Raw genomic sequence first — 17,331 nt, 5'->3', positions numbered from 1 at the left:
TCCTTGCGAGAGTAAAGCTCTGATCCGTTGTTCCACGACCAGGACGGAATCCGCATTGTTCCTCTTCAATCCGAGGTTTTTTGAACTTGTTCAAGGCAAATGTAACACTTCCATATTTCTCTGCATGGTCCAGGGATCTGAATTAGAAACGTTTTGATCGTGATTTTGTCTTCCGTTTGCTCTCGCTGTTCATTTGGAAAGCTGTTTCTTTAACAGGCATGCAAGATTAATTTAATTTTTTTCACATAGTCCATAGTGATCCATTGTCATTACTGTATAATGCACTTTCTCACTGATTGTGTTGATGGTTCTCTCACTTGATTCCCGCTGTGATACATCAACCTATGTGTCCCTGAACAAGACACTTACCCGCTAGTTGCTCCAGAGGCGTGGGACCTCTGGTATATATATATATATATATATATATATACACACACAGTGCACCTGAGGTTGCTCGTCAGTCACTTTGGATAAAAGCGTCAGCTAAATGACATGTAATGTATTTTTTGGTTTTTAAAAACAGTGACGGAAGTTCCAAACCATTGGGGAGAAAAACACAGAAATGAGAGGATGACAAGGAAGAGTCAAATGTAGAGGAGACATTTTGGGGCTGAAACAAGATGCTTTCTCCAGAGATATTTTGTTTGTTTTTAAAAACTTTGAAACTCTGAATACGAGCTAAACAGAGGTATTTGGTGTTCTAATAGAAAAGGGCGAACAGGTGGGAGCTGCAATGGTGAGAAGAGGAGTAGGGACAGCAGAAAGGAAGGCTTGAAGAAGAAATAGAACTGCTTTTTCCCCTCATCTGCAGATTTGAACAGAGAAGGAAGGAAGGAGAGCTTTAGGGGAGAAAGGAAGGAGGACAAAGTCGGGGAAGAAATTCCAAGTAGAATTGAAAAGGAGGGATGTGTTTTTGCTTTTGATTCTTCTGAAAACACTAAAGATGAGGATTTAGTGCCCACGGGGGAATAGAGGGAAGAGGAGAGAGGTGATGGGTTGAGGTTGATGAAGATGCCTGCAGACAGACCAAAACGTCAAGTTTATGTAGTAAACAACTCATGATTCACTCCATATAAGAGCTGCAGGGCGCTTTGGGGGTTACAGCTTACTCAAAGCTTGTTTGAGTAAGTTGGCTTGGTTACAGGTGGTTGGACTTGGTGCACAGATTTGGAGGCCACTAAACCATCCTTAGGACTGGATGATTTTGTATCTGAATGTTAAACTGATAATGGATTACCATTACTGCTACCTTTGTGCTGAATGATTGAATATTGTTGGAGCTAAATCCTGCTCCATTCCCAGGGTTAATTCAATTAGTAGTCAAAATCTCAGATGTTGAAATGTAAATCCATTTATCACATAGGATATCCTGAGACAAAGTTACCTGGATCAAGCTGTCGCAGCTCTCCCCTTCCTTTGTGTGACTCTCTGGCTCTTGGACCCCTAGTGTTATTCACAAAGGGTGGGGTCTCTAGACCAAAGTGATCTGATGTGTTTGTGCTTATTCGTTATCTTTTCAGTTGGAATGTGACTGAGAGTTTATAACCCTCAGTTCAGGAAAAGCTCCGTGGGCTGTAAAAGTGGGACTGAAACCAGACTCAGGAAGCATCCCTAACAATCAATTCTGCGTCTAACTCATTTGGGAGAGCTGGATTATGACAAAATGTAGCAGAACATCTTATATTATAAAACAGAAGTATTGCAAAATACTTAATGTAACAAACTTATAACAACAAACTTACTGCATTACCAACATGTCTTCATTTATGCTGAACTAATGCTTTTACCTTTTAGCTTAAATTCATAATGCAAATCACACACAAAGTTTAAGCACATAAAACATTTTAAATTCCAACAATATGTCATTGAAAACTAGGCGGATATTGACTGGTCGTTAGTGAACATGATGGTAGATTTTCTGAAGCTGTTACTGTAAAAAGTCAATCAGACATAATTAGCCCATGCTTGTTTTAAAGGTCAAATAAATTAAATTGGTTTAGGTTTACTTTTTATAAACCAGACTATTCAAAACCAAACTAAGCCAGGTTGTTTACATGCTATGTCATTTGATCTTAATTTTAATGTTCATATTGTACAAGCCCATGACTGATTGACAGTAAGGGCCCTGCAGGAAGTTATGGTAGAAGTGAGACATAAAAAAGAGCAGGTTGATAAAACAAGGTGAATGTCAACTCTACACTAGTAGGCCACCTTCTTTCTCCCAGGACCACTGTGATGAGTATGTGTGATTTGAAATGAGTATGTGTGTGTTTATACACTTTTCACATTCATGTAGTCTGTAAAAGGCTAACAGCTTTTAGAGCATGCCTCCACTGGAAGTCCCACTGGGTGGAGTCTGTTAAGTTTGTCCACAGAGAGACAACAACAAAGAGGCAAACAGAATGGAAAAGGAAAAATAAGGACAAACACCTGTTGAGAGGACAAATCTCCAAATGATCTTGTCCTTTTAAGTTTTGATGTGTCTGTCTGTCTGTGTGTGTGTTACTAAGAGACAAAGGCAGGGCCAGAAAGTGAAGTTAGTCCACTCAAAGTGTATTCTGGGTTGCCTAAGTTACTAAGAAGATCTCTAATGTAGAGATTCTGTGCATGGGTGCGTTGAGTTTGAGTTTGATCTTCTGAGAGGGGCACTCTGGGTAATTCTTGCCTGCCGATGTTTCTTTGCATGCCCTTGACTGTCTGCTGTGAATCTTAATTCTCTTTTGGCCCACAGATCTGCCCTTTTAGCAGTTTTCAGCATTTTCTCTCGGTCCTGCATTTTCTTCTGTTGGCTTTGTAAATCGGTGTCCTTCAGGGTTTTTAAGCAACTGTTTGGTATTTTTGCCATGTTTTACCCCCAAAAGCCAGCAAATAGACTCCTTACTTGTACTATTTAGAAAGCAGATACTTCAGAGCATAAGGCATTCGTACAAGGTTAAACCTGTCAAATTATTTCAGTTCTTCTTCAAGGCATAAATACCCCTTTCTTTTGTTTTGCCTGTTTTTTATTTATTTCTTATTAGAATTAATTTTAGATCCGGCCCACCCAGTTCACTTACAATATTTCAAGAAAACCTAATTGAATTTGACAGGAGAGGAAAAAAAGTGTATCTTTGAAATAACCGTGAATGTGCACCTCTGAGTCTCAAATCAGACATATTTTATTTTAAATATTCAAAGCACAGCATCAATTTAATTTCAGAAGCAAACGCATATTTGTGCATATAGAGCAAGCGCATATATCAGCCTAATAAGATGAATACAGCTATACCAAAGAAGCATGTATTAAACTACCTCTAATCACCGTTGATTACATTCCATTAGGACTCACTAGCCTCAATGAACGTTAATTACATTCAAATAAAAACCATTGCGATTAGTCAATGAACCAGTGGTACCTATAATATTACTCCTCACAGCTATTAAGTGTCTGTGATGGCTTATTTATTTATGTGGGTGGTCTGCAGGCAGCGTCCCATCCATCCGGTTGAGCGGTCTGCCATGTGCAAATGAAACGGAATTGCGTGATCAGAAGGCTCAAAAACAATCTCCTAAAAACATATTCACACAAACGCTCGGTTGTGCACACACAAACATTGATAATCACTGCACACATATGCAAAGACAGCAAAGGCCGTCTCGGTTGGTGGCAGTGTTACCGCCACCAGGGATGATAAACGTCAGTTCTCATCTCATCACCACATGACCCTGTGTGCTCGCGGAGGATGGATGGAGATCCAAGGATTCAGAGAGGAAGAGAGATTGTGTCCTAGGGCTAAAATTAGCAATGATTCTTCCCCCAAGGTTTTGCAAGGACATGCAGTGTGCAAACACACATGTATGCACTAGACAAACACTTAGAGCCACACAAACATGCTTTTCACTATCCTCCCTCCTTCCTTCCATCTGCTGACCTGTACCTTTGGTATTGAAAACTATTTTTGCAGATGGTGTAGACAGTGTGTTTTTCACTGCTCAGTGTGATGATTAATGGGAAAAGTAGAGCATTCATAACATTGGAAATGTTACGTTTACAGGGACTTTTATGAAGTGGTAACACACCAAGTTTTTGTTTTGTTTAATGTTTGCTGAATTTTTCTTGTCAAAAATGGTGGCTGTCATCTAAAACAAGGCATGAAATGATGGCGTTGTTGATTTTTTCTTCTCTCTGTTATTTATTCCCCACTCTCTCTTTTCCTGAACCCTTATCCTTCCTCCGTCTATCCCTACCACCATCTTTCTCCTCTTTCCCCCCTCTCAGGAAATCTCAGACTACGACCTGCAGGAGTTGGTCATGAAGTCGATTGGTCGGCTGACGTTGGTGCGCCAGACGTTCCCCATGCCCCAGAACGCAACTCAGCGCTGTGTCAAACACAACCACAGGATTAACACTTCACTATGTGACCCTAAAAACCCCAAGTCTCACCAGCTAGAGGTGAGTTGTTTTGGTGGTTTGTCTTTTTATTCCTGAAATTTAATCAGGATCCTGGTTTTATACTCAAAACAAGCTTACATGTCATAATTAAATTACTGTAAGCTGTAAGCCACGGAAAAATTTAAATTGCATGTGTGTATTTAGCAGCTATAACACAGAATGTAGGGAACGTGGTAGAAGTAGGGTATGGTTGCATAATGTTCCATAAAAAAATCAACAAATTACTCATTTAAAAACATATACTCTATGTATGTCGCTATTTGTTTTGAATTTACTTTTCTAGAGTGTCAACATGATAATTCGTTTTAAATGTAAGACTAAAAGGTTGAATGTGAATGTTTATACAGGGCTCGGAAAGGCTGATCACTTATCACCAAAAAAAAGTGTCTGTCAATAATGTCAGAGCTAGCCAAATACTGGGTCGGCCTGGTCTGGCATCATATCCTCTTGCAGTGAGATTAACTGGAGAAATGATCAGAAAAAGAAAAGAACTCAGTCTAAATCAAGACCATCAAAGAGCAAGACACAATGCAATTAGGTTCAGTCATTTCTTTCACTTGAAGCGGAGCGGGATGTCCAGTAGGAAAACAGTCAATTGATCGCCAACTGCATTATTGGGCAACTTTGCCCCCAATAAAAAAGACAGCTCTGTAATCAGCACAACACAGTGCATCAGTGTAAAAGACTTTTGGAGGCTCATTTGGATGCAGTGACTCATGAACAATCTTTAAACGAGCCAAAGTGAATTTCATATTCCTATCCTTTACAATATGTAAGTTTAATTGTTGTTGAACATGCAACCCAAATCCTTGACCGACAAAGACAAAAAAGACAACCCTTTGGCGCATACAGTGAGAGACCCATCATGCATTCAAAAGTTCTGATGTGTTATGTGCATGTGTTTTAAAATTCTGTACATGCATCTTCTGAAATACTTTCATATGATCATAGGGTTTTCATTTCAAAATATTTCAAAAGTCAAAGTCCCAAACTAGTTATGCATTTAAAAGCTGCTCAGGCGCTCTATTTCTGTCTTTCAAAGCGCTCCCAGTGTTGTAGTTTGACATCCAGGCTTGCTGATTTGACATTGTTTCAGCTTGTGCCTGTGATTTTTTTATTTTTTTACCTGGAACATTAATAATTTAGAAAAAAGCTGGCTCACCCCACTACATGTGTTTATCTCAAACCACACCTTTCAACTGACAGTATGGTCGTTGAAAAAACGGTGACACGGCTTCACATTTTCCTTATTTTACTAATATGTCCCCCAGGGTGGCAATATGTGTGCAATTATTGCCCCTTTTTGTGTATGTGAGTCATCAAGCTGCCATCAAATAGAGTGGAGAAAAGAGAACAAACTCTTATTTATGTGTCAAGACAAAAATATGAAATTGAATTAATGTGCTGTTGATTTATGTGAAGGCAGAAGACCCTGGGGGAACACATTTCAGCAAAGTTAGAAATACTTTACACACAGAAACGGGGTCTTAATGGTTATGTGGATGTCTTCCTTTCTAGACTTTCACCCTCTGTAATCATTGAATGGAAATGTTTATTTGTTTTTTAATCAAATGAAATAGAATAAAATGAAAAAATAAACAAGAAAATGCCTAGGGTTAAAAACCAGCTAAATATGTAATTTCTTTGTTTGCTTTAATTCTATCTAAAAGGTTGATTGAAGCCCAGAGTTGGTTTGAGCCTTGCTGTTTGCAAAAAATACATAGTTAAATAACGGAGGCCCTAAAGCGTTCAATAATGCACATAATTAAATCTTGCCTTTTGTCCTAAAATGAATCAAGTTATTCTCAAATAGCTATCATTAAGAATCAAGCCCTTTCAACCTTTTCATTATTTGTTGGGTAGAATCCAATCTCATGTGTTCATTACACTGTGGAGGGCCAAGGAGGACGCACATGTTTTTACGTATGTGTGTGTAATTCATTTCAGCCACGGACGATGCGTTTCTGAGAGTGAGAGAAAAAAAGAAAAACATTGTTGTTCATGCACTATTCAAACAACCTGTACAAATGATGCCAGTTAAAATCCCCTGTGAGTGAGTGGGTGGGTGAGTGAGTGAGTGGGTGGTTAAATGTGTGAGAGGAAATGAAGGAGGGTATAGAAAGACTCAGAAAGAGAGAGAGAGAGAGAGAAAGAGAGAGAAAGAGAGAGGGAGAGATAGACACACACACACACACACACACACACACACACACACAGGAAGCTGATCAGCTCAGCGGTCAGAGAGGGACCCAGAAGCCCAATTTCACACTGCACTGAAGCACATCAACTCAGGCTGACCACACACACACACACACACACACACATATGCTTGCTTGGAGTGCAGAACCCACTGAGCATTAAAGCTCCCTATAGAGCGGTAGATTTTCACTTTAATTTTCGGAGAAAAAGCAATAGGCACAGAGACAGTGAGACAGATTGATAGACGGACAAAGAGAGCAAGTGAAAGACTAAGACAAAACTGGGAGAGCAAGGATACTTCGAAAGAAAGTGAGAGGAAAGTTAGATGTAAGATAAACTTGACACAATAGTTTTTCTTTTGTCCTGCCTGTCAGTAAACTATTTGCCATGTTACAAGGAGCATTTGATATTGTCATCTTATCATTTCTCATGTAAAGCTTTAGTGGAATGGAAAGCTTGACATTGTCACTTGGTTCCCTTACATTTTAGAATAGCATCTTGAAAGGAAAGTGATAGACTGAACACACTACCCCGCTTAGACATAGTTGAGCATACTGTGCATGTACTGAATTAATCTTTTAACCTGGAATAAAATTCACCTGTTTGAGTCTACATCTCTACTATTTAAAAAATATCCAAAAAGTTTTCTTTTAATCCTTAAGGAACAAGATAGTCCCAAAACTTAGAATCCAGACCATAGACTCCAATAATTTACGATGTATTGCATTTTTGGTTCCATTGTTACTGGGACTAATTGCAATATTTTGATTATAATGGTATCTTGGTGTGAAATGTTTCTAATAAACCTAAATCCATAGATTTATTTAATCATGTGACCATCGCTGTTATGGTTTAGGTATTTTGCTTTGTTTTTGTTTCTCCTTGGTGTTTTGGTTGTGTCTTGTCTCCTTGTGCTTGTGTCCTAGTTTCCGCCCCGGTCTTGTGTTTCCCTTGAGTATCTGTATGTTTCCTGTTTTATTTTGATAGTCTGGTTTTCTGTGTTGTCTTGTTTTTAGATTTACTTTATGTGTTTTCCTGCTCCTGATTACCTGATGTCTCCCACCTGTCTCCCAGCCTTTGTGTCATCTGTCTTTTGTTATTTCATTACCCGGTGTATTACCCACGTCTCTTGTCAGGTCCTATTATATATAACATATAACATTATGAACACATATGTTGTTTGCCTGTTCCTTCATGTGTGCGTTCAAATTGGTGTTTTCCACGTTTGCCTCTTCCCTGGGATCCGTTGTCCCCTCGTGACTTCTTTCCAGTCTCTGTGTTCCAGTTTTTTGTTTTTTCCTTTTCAATTTTTGGGTGTTGGTATTTTTGGAGTTTTTTGACTTTGTGTTTCCTCGAGTCGCTGGTTTTTGCCATTGGGATTCATGTTTTGGTTTGGACTCTTTTTGTTAATAATAAGTCTTCAACAAAACACTCTCCTGCCTGCCTGCCTCCTCTGCGTTTGGTCCTCGCTTCATTGAACTGTCACAGTAACCACAACGCTGACATTTGTTTTTGGCTTTGTAAATACAGTATAACATCTGCATCAGTGGTTACTGTTTCTGTAAACCTGAACAGAGTGGAAAGGCCAAACCAAATTAGAAAAAGATATTTTACCTGCCAAAACTGAAGTGACTTCTTGGTAACAGGGACTTCCATGCTCACATAATGACCTTACTCCAATCAAGAGCATGAAGAAGATGTTAACAATGTCTGTTGTTTTGTTTTTTGGAAAAAGGCAAATATACATGTTTGTTTTAATGGAAATTATGCAGAATAAGCTTTATAATCATTAACAGGCATGTCGGTAGAAATTCTGAGCTTTATTTTCATGTGTGTCTGTGTTTAACCTCATCTATAATGTGTTTAAATATATATATACTATACAACAATATTATTATTTATTTACCATTTCTAAATTAAGTATTACATCATTTACAAACCAGTTATTTACAAGTTGTTAACGACTAAAAAAAAACTTGAGAAAGTGTTTTTCAATCTCATTTATAAATACTGTGTGAGGCATAGATACTGTAGTTCTTACTTTAGCCGAGGTCACACCAGATACCTAAATAACAACTAGTAAATGCTTTCTGAATAACTGAGTTAATAATGAATTACAGTAGTAATAAGTGTTCATAAAACTTATATTAACATACTAACTGGCCATTAGTACATGTCTAAGACATTATTTGTAAATAAATGCATACATGTTTATCTGCATTGTTTGTTCATCATTTACTTACACTCTCCTAATGATAATATGAGCTTTTTAACCATGTGTAATTGTTTATGAATACCATACTGATGTGTAATAATTTCGGAACAATGTTTTTAACATGATGAATTAAGTATTCACTAATACTTAACTAATGCTTCATAGTGTGTAGTTTTTATAAAGTGTTACAGATTGGTACAATACACAAAGTAAAATGTCTGCATTTATTCTGTAATTGTCTAATTTTCTTTCTGTCTATATGCATTTCTGTTATTTCCTTCTTTATAGATTACCAACCGCTACATCTATGATACTGTGTTGCTGCTGGCCAACACTTTCCATAGAAAGCTGGAAGATAGGAAGTGGCACAGCATGGCCAGTCTGAGCTGCATCAGGAAGAACTCCAAACCGTGGCAGGGAGGCAAGAGCATGCTGGATACTGTCAAAAAGGTATGGAAATGCGGAAGAAAACACACACTGGTCCAATCTTGCAGGAAGATATTCAACCACAGTGATATGGTTGCTTTGGCACACACACACACACACACACACACACATACACACACACACACATAATAGGTGTATGAAATGTAGAACATGGGCTAAATTGTAAAGGTCTGATCAATAGAATTATCCAGATATGTATGAGTGCATGGACACATATGCACATTGCAATTCTCTTAGAAAACATTCTCAAAAAGATAGACCTACAGTTGTTCTCAATTGGCAATACTTTACCTTATATGTGTTTCCTTACTTTGTCAGCCTTCTTTAACTAGTGACTGTAGTCAGGTAATAAAACTGCCCCTATTATCTTCATGAAGACAAAATCACGGGCACAACGTTAACATGTACGAAAGACTAGATTGTCCATAATTACCTTAGACTGACAGAGCTTAGATAAACCTTATAGTATACTAATCATTACCAACATCTCCATGGCTCATATAATGTGTTCTCAAACATTTATTAGACAAAAAGTAATCAGACTATGGCAATGCTGAACCAGCATACACTCACTATTGTGTACAAACAGAGGTATGCAACAATGGGTCCTCTTGAAAAAAAAACACACACACACAATCTGATTTACACTACACTATAAAGCCTCCCATTCCCTGATTTAAATTTGTTGTTGATATCTCAATCACCCAAAGTCACCTGACTCTAATCTCAGTTTGCGGACCGTCCATCTGTTTCATCAGCCTCCTGCTGTGCTCCTCTGCTGCCTGATGCTTGTAGGTCAGTGCATGCTAGGTTAAAAATGGTTCATAAATACTTTGTTTAAAAAAGAAAATTAAGATATTCTCAGTATATCTGCCAAAAATGAAGAAAGCAGAAAGCCTTTTTTGTTTGAGTTTGGAGCTGAGGCTTTATTACAAAAGCATACCATAGTTGATCTCCTTCTAACCAAACCACAACAATGTTCAAGTTGAATTTCAGATAGCTTCCTATTTTTAAATGTGTCTTGTGTATCTCGTGTGGGAGCATGTATTTGCATTTCAAGACATTGTGCTCATTACCGAAAATTTTGGGGACCAAGCCCACGTGTTCCTTAGTTAAGACACTCTAGGTGACACAGCAAGATGCACTCACTGCTAAATTCCCTTAACTAAATTACCCTCCAGTGATAAAAAACGAGACTTTAAGGGTCCCATGACATGCTGCTCTTTGGATGCTCTTTTATATAGGCCTTAGTGGTCCCCTAATGCCGCATCGGTAGTCTCTTTCATATAGACTTTAGTGGTCCCTTAATACCATATCTGAAGTCTCTTTTATATAGACTTTAGGGGTCCCGTAATACCATATCTGAAGTCTCTTTCCCAAAATTCAGCCTTGGTGCAGAATTACAGCCACTAGAGCCAGTCCCACCATGAGCTTTCCTAAGGATGTCCCATTTCTGAGTCTGTAGCTATTGAGGAGGATAAAAAGTTTGAATGATGATAGAAACAGCTTAAAATAGCCTACCTTGCCGTCCATTTCCATTCGGCTGAATACAGACTTTATTGGCTTTGAATTATGGTGTCAGTTGCACACAGACACACTACAAACTCAGTTTGCCTCACTCTTTTGGCTTTAAATAACTCACCGTTGTCGTCTATGGCCGCCGAACAGGCTACACGTTGTTACAGTAACAGCCATTGCATGCTTGTAACATTAGCAGATAGCAAGGTTAGCATGGCAGCGTTAGCCAGAACCAGTTGGGATCACTTTTCTGGCTGTGTCTCAATTGTTTTTGTGAGTAACCAACTCGGGTACTCTAGCTAGATAATTCGATGTGAGTAGCTACACAAATGAAATGGCATAAAATGTCTGTTCCTAGTAGCTATGCTAAATTAGCCTGAAGCTAATGCTAAAGAAGAAATTAGCCCACGCTGAGTCCTTTTGGGCTCTAAGCTGTCTCCAGCTTTAAAATACATCTCCAATATTTAACCGGGGTTTGAATGTCTCTTTTCACGCAACTGTTAGAAACATGACGTTTTTTTTAGGTCAGGTAGAATCCATCTCTGTTAATCCCGTTCGTTTGTTTGCTGCTTTCATGGCTGTACTAACATTAAAGCTTTAGCGAGCTGGGTTTACGTGTTTACAGGTAGATCTGGCAACCCGGCCTGGCTGCCAAACTGGGCAGTTGAAAGCAACACACAGGCTTGAACACAAACAGAAATTTTTTCATGGAACGGAAATTATAAAATGAGAAAATACTAGCATTAGCATTGTTGTCAGAAAAGATAGTCTTTCAACTTAGCATGTTTCTTTAAAATCTGCATTGGGGTCATTTTTGGATTTTTTACAGTAAATATCTTACACATTGGACCTTTAAATAAGTATAGAATTTTTGCATTGTTCTGATCACATGGAAATCCAATTTTTGTTTGCTTCTTCTGAAATGTTTCTCCATTCTCACAGAGATTGATTTGTTTAAAATAGGGACAGTGCATGATGAAAAAAAATTATTGAAAATATGCAAGATTAGAGACGGTGGCTAATTAACATCTTTAGTCCCTTTGGCAGATTGAAGTTAAATTCCAACACAAAAAAACTCAATCTCTCTGAGCTCAGTAAACTTCATGACCCAAGTGCTCATGAATTCAAATGATTGCATACCTTGAAAAAGCACATGCATCAATCAGCAAGTTTTGCTCAGTTCCTGAAGAGTTGACTTTTGTGAGATAGAGGAGTTCATCCTGCAGCTGTGATTTTATTAATCTTTGCATTTCACCTTGAGTTTAGGCTTGGGTTTGGCAACACTTTCATCACTGTTAAATCCAATTGGATCAATGCCCTCTGTTTTGATATCAATAAAAAAACTACTCCAGGGATGGCAGTTTGACTGAATGATGAAGCCAAGTGAAATGCTAATTTGGGATTAGTGTCAGACAATAATAAATGCGGTGCAATGGCTTTCATATCTATCTCTGCATTTCACCTTGAGATCAGGCTGGGGTTTGGCAACACTTTCATCAGCAGCCCCGGCTGTTAAACCAACCCTGATGGCTGTCTCAACAGAGCTGTGTTAAAGAGCCCTAAGATGTAATAGAGTTGAGTTCAGCAGCCTGGCATCAGTTCCATTCTACAGTGTATCAGCAGTGATGCTTTACTTACTGTGCGTGCCTGTGTGTTTAATCAGCGTTTTGGTATGCAGGGCCATTATGGTAATGATAAATACTAATTTGTTGATGAGGAGCTCTATTGATGTTGTTTAGTGTAAAAAAAATGCAGCAGGTGAAACTGCTGTTACACTGATCCCCAAAGTCTGAAGTGTGTGCTCTGCTTGAGCTGCTGATAGACTAAATGTCACTTCCCTGTCATTGGCTGTTATATATCCATCTTCAAGTCTTAATAACTTAGACAGTTAGATTTTATTAATCACTTTATAGGCATAGTAAGACCTGCGAATCACCCCTAGATCTTCAGCCAGGGCCCATGAGGCTGTTTCAAAGTCCAAGCTCAGCACTCCCAGTTTTATAAGTGCTTTTATTATAAAAGAGGTGCGCCTTTATCTTATTTTTAAGGAGTTTTAGTTATCAAAAAACATTGTTCAAGTCTCTCATTTATTTCTCTGATTTATATTCAGTCTCATGAGCCCAGTGGCATGTTCTTTGTCTCAGGTGCAATTTGAAGAAAGTAGTTACAAACTGTTGTCGATGTGTTGTTGCAATAATGAGCTGACAACATAATTAACTACTTATGAAAGGCAATGGACATTTTCCCAGTGGGTTTTACCCCTGCCCAGATTCCTAGGAAACAAACATATACATTATAAAGTGGGAGGGTGTGTTTGTGATTGTTTGTGTGGTTGACCCAGGGGAATAAAATAATTAACCAGTGACAACATACTGTTGTGTCGATGTAGATTAATAAACCAAATGGCACATGAACATCACTTATGAACGGTATAATTTATATTGTAAAGGAGATTCTAATGGCAACCACCACCCCACCCCCCTTATCTCTATTGACACATACACTATCCACACATGTAACACATATGTCTGAATACATATAATGATTTGAAATTGTTACAATTGAGGCTAAGATGCATGTTTAAACCTTAAATACGGGGTGTAGTTGTCTATGCAAGTGTAAATTATTAGGCATGAACATACTATTTGTGTATATATTTATTTATGCATGCTTCCATCACACCCCAAGCCACCTCACATGACAGGCCCGATCTATGTTTCATACACGCAGGATCAAGCACATACAAACACAGAGAGCATGAATCATGTTAAGGAGTATAACACCTCTCCTCCCCTGAAGCAGGCACAGTGTCACGTTCACTGACAGGTCACACTCCCGGGAGGCATGACAAAGGTCTGGAATTGACACTGTGTCCAAACGCGCTATTCTTTCAACAGCCTTCTTATTACACACACCTCTTCGCGCTGCTGACTGATCAATTTTAACAACATTGAAACAAATCTAAAGTGGGATTTCCCTCCGAGAGCAAAACATACAAACAGCTTGTAACATTTACAATAAGATACAATAAAAGGTAGGTAATTACTGAGACAAATGATGTACAACTAGTTAGTTACAGTGAAGTTCCTAAGTAACTGTTAACAGTAGTTACTTTATTAATTAATCGTTAGATAATGGTAAGTTAGTGGCAAGTTTCTGAGCAACTGATTCTGCACTTATGATAAGTTTTGAATAAATAGACTGGTAGTTACTGTATTATTTAATCATTGGGTACACACACTGCTTCACTAAAGGTACGTAATCATTTGTTAATGAGTAGCAGCTCATTAAGGATAGATCCAATGTGGGACCTAAGCCAGATTTCAACAGGGTGGCAGATTAAAGCATGCCCTGCAGCAGCGGACAATTGCTTTTAAGCCTTCAACAATGCTAATGGTACGGAATATACCTTGGATGTAAATGTTTATCCGTTGTCCATCCATCCATCTTCATCCGCTTCATCAGCGGGTTTAGGTGTTGTGAATATAATTATTAAAATATATTATGAGAGTCACCAGGTCTCTCATCTATTCATTTTATCATTCATTGTATTACTACTTTGGAAATCACAGGAAAAAAGAACAACTGATTACGTAATGTTTTATTAATACAGTGACTAGCTGTCCGTTTGTCAGTAACTAATCATTAGTGCTAGGTCCCAGTTACTCAGGAGGAGCTCACACACAACAGTCTAATAAAAGCATTCCATCTTGTCCTTGCAGTTTGGAGTGAGTGGACTTACCAGTTTCCTGGAGTTCACTGACAATGGCTCAAACCCCAACATCTTCTTTGAGATCCTGGGAACAAATTATGGAGAAGACAGGGGACGAGGAATCACTAGGGTAAGTAGTTAAAACAGAGCCCCTGTGTGTGGTGTACTACTGTGGGTGAAGGTGGAATCATTTCTGCTCCAACGCGTCAAGTGGATTTGCATAATATTTTGGGATTTGACAGAAAATTTCACTGCACCTGCTCTTTACATTTTTTTTTTATTTCATATTTATTCAGGAGTTTTTTTTACTTGTGCCTCTCACCCCTGTGTAGCAACTTGTGTTTTTTAAGGATTCCTCTGGATTTTCTTTCCAAACCTTTTGAACTGTGGTATAACAGATGCAAAGAAGCAGTCTTTATATTAAATACATAGTCCTCTTCTTTGTTTTCCTCTGTTAGGTTGCATGCTTGTTGGGGGTGGCAGTAGCTCAGTCCATAGGGAGTTGGGTTGGGAACCGGAGGGTCACTGGTTCAAATCCCCGTATGGACCCACAAAGTTGGGAGCGTGGATTGGTGGCTGGAGAGATGCCAGTACACCTCCTGGGCACTGCCAGGTGCCCTTGAGCAAGGCACCGTACCCCCCGACCGCTCAGGGCGCTGGTTCAGCTGGCAGCCCACTCACTCTGACATCTCTCCATGTATAGTGCATGTATAGGTCCTGAGCATGTGTGTGTATTTCAGGCCTGTGTGTGAGTACTAACAAAAGTGTGTACACAGAGTGTAGTGCAGTAATTTCCCCATTGGGGACTAATAAACAAATTATAATTTTATATAATTATAATTTTTTGCTTATTTTTTGGATGCAGCAAAAACTCACCTCCCCTTCAATTAAGCTTGGAGTTACATAATTGGATTAATTAGAATAATTTTCAAGTGGTATTTAGTAATGGCACATGCGTGATGCATCTTAACAGGTCTCCTGAAAGAAATTAGTTTCCTTCATAGGCCCACACACGCAATAAACAAATAGTGTGATGAATGTGTGTGTACCTATGAAGTGTGGGTATGTGTGTGTGTGTGTGTGTGTGTTTGTGTGTGTGTGTGTGTGTGTGTGTGTGTGTGTGTGTGCGAGAGTGTATTTTAATCACTGTGTGTGTGTGTGGGTGAATATAAGTCTGTCTACAATTTTTGTAAAAAGATAGTCTGGGACTTTGAACTGCATGTTTATATTGTTAGGCTCAGCACAACATACAGATCAGGACATACTCCTACTGTATACTGCTAAACGTTTTGATAAGCATACTTCCTTGAAATATATCAATGTATATTTTATGAAGGAAAGTAGTGACTCCTTTTTTTCTCACAGTTTTAGTTCAAATGCACTGGGATTGGAACAGGTGCTGCTACGGTTGGGCAATTGGACAAATAATGGCTGAATACTTTGCGTGAATATATTGGCATCTCCAGTAGTTGGAAATTTTAAAGATATTGCCCATTAGTAGGCCCCCACTGGCTACTTAATTTCAGTGGATTATGCGTATAGGTGTGAAAACAGTAGGATTAACATATGAGACACAGACTCGCAATGTTATCCCTCATAGGATTCCATTGAATGGAGCGCCATTACACACAAACACACTTTCTCTCACAGAGTGTATGTCCTCCATACTGGAGGAATGTCTTTATAGATAACTGTTGAGTAAGTGAGCAGTGTGATTATGGATAATGCAGTGAGACACCAACATAACGTAGTATGCCATCACAGGCAAAATTAATCTTTAAAGCACAGCATAATTACATTTAGCCACAATTCCCTAATCGGAGAGCATAATTATTTCTAAGGGAATTAAGGCACTTGTTAAACAATATTCCTGCCACAATGTCCCTTAATACTCTAAACATTGCTTGGTCTGTCATTGGGATTCAATTAAATTCATACATGGAATCAAAGGACTAAAGAGAGGCTAACATTCCTCTCAGAGTGCTTGCATTATTCACTTTCTCTTGTAGTTGAATTGTGCCTTTCTAAATGATGTAGCACTCTAAAATTGTGTTAATGCAGAGTATTTATCCTGCGGAAACTTCATGGCAGATATACATGTCGGGATGGAGAAATGGTTAGTGAAAAGCTTGCTCTGACCACCCCACCACCAAGAAGAAAAGCTAAAGAAAAGCCTAGCCTTACCCAGTATATGTAAAAGGAAACGCTAAAAGGAAATAAAAACCCTGGGATAGCAGGAAACAATTAAATGGTAATCAGCTCTTGCCGTTCAAGCATTCCCTCACCTGCATTAATGTCCACATGTGCAACTGTGGGGATGTTAATTACAATGTCAATATCAATTTCATTGTGATGGAAAAGGACAAGATCTGCTATGTATGTAAAATAATTTCTTCTATTCTCATCTTCAGTGTGAACAGGTTAAGGGTGGCTAAATATCTCAATGTAAATTGATCATTATGAAGAGCAACCCTGGCTCTCTCTTCCCTGATGTAATGATGGCCTGAGTGACAATACTTAATTCCCAGGTTAATTATACTGTAAAGTAGAACTCACCACTGTTAAGTGAAGGTGTTTTTTTTATGATAATGCATTCAAATAGCACGGTCCAAAATGGTTGTGGTAATTAGATTAGCTAATGCTTTGCAATTCTGCTTGCAATCACAGTTAGCAACATTGAGCAGTGATGCTGATGAATTTCAAATTGCAATTCAGTGGATTTTTTTTTTTAAATGTAACCCTCTCACCAAAGACTCGTAATATGAATAACACTTTATGCAGCTATCACAATGTTACACTTGTGTACTA

General features: G+C 38.5%; 1 protein-coding gene across 3 annotated transcripts in view; it reads left to right on the top strand.

Moving 5' to 3' along the window:
• Window positions 1–17,331, top strand: part of grid2 (glutamate receptor, ionotropic, delta 2) — a 468,031-nt gene that overhangs the window by 301,411 nt on the left and 149,289 nt on the right. For all 3 annotated transcript variants that reach the window (XR_004656592.1, XM_034871281.1, XM_034871282.1), the window contains exons 6-8: window positions 4,259–4,432; window positions 9,135–9,296; window positions 14,534–14,653. Coding sequence is in view for 2 of the 3 variants with exons in the window: in XM_034871281.1 (XP_034727172.1) it covers window positions 4,259–4,432; window positions 9,135–9,296; window positions 14,534–14,653 (456 nt within the window). In the remaining variant the exon portion in view is untranslated. The remainder of the gene's footprint in view (window positions 1–4,258; window positions 4,433–9,134; window positions 9,297–14,533; window positions 14,654–17,331) is intronic.

This window comes from Etheostoma cragini, chromosome 5 (genome assembly GCF_013103735.1).
Source record: "Etheostoma cragini isolate CJK2018 chromosome 5, CSU_Ecrag_1.0, whole genome shotgun sequence".
NCBI classification, from domain to species: Eukaryota; Metazoa; Chordata; class Actinopteri; order Perciformes; family Percidae; genus Etheostoma; species Etheostoma cragini.
The sequence above is the reverse complement of the archived record's forward strand: the minus strand, read 5'-3'. Positions and strand labels throughout refer to the sequence as shown.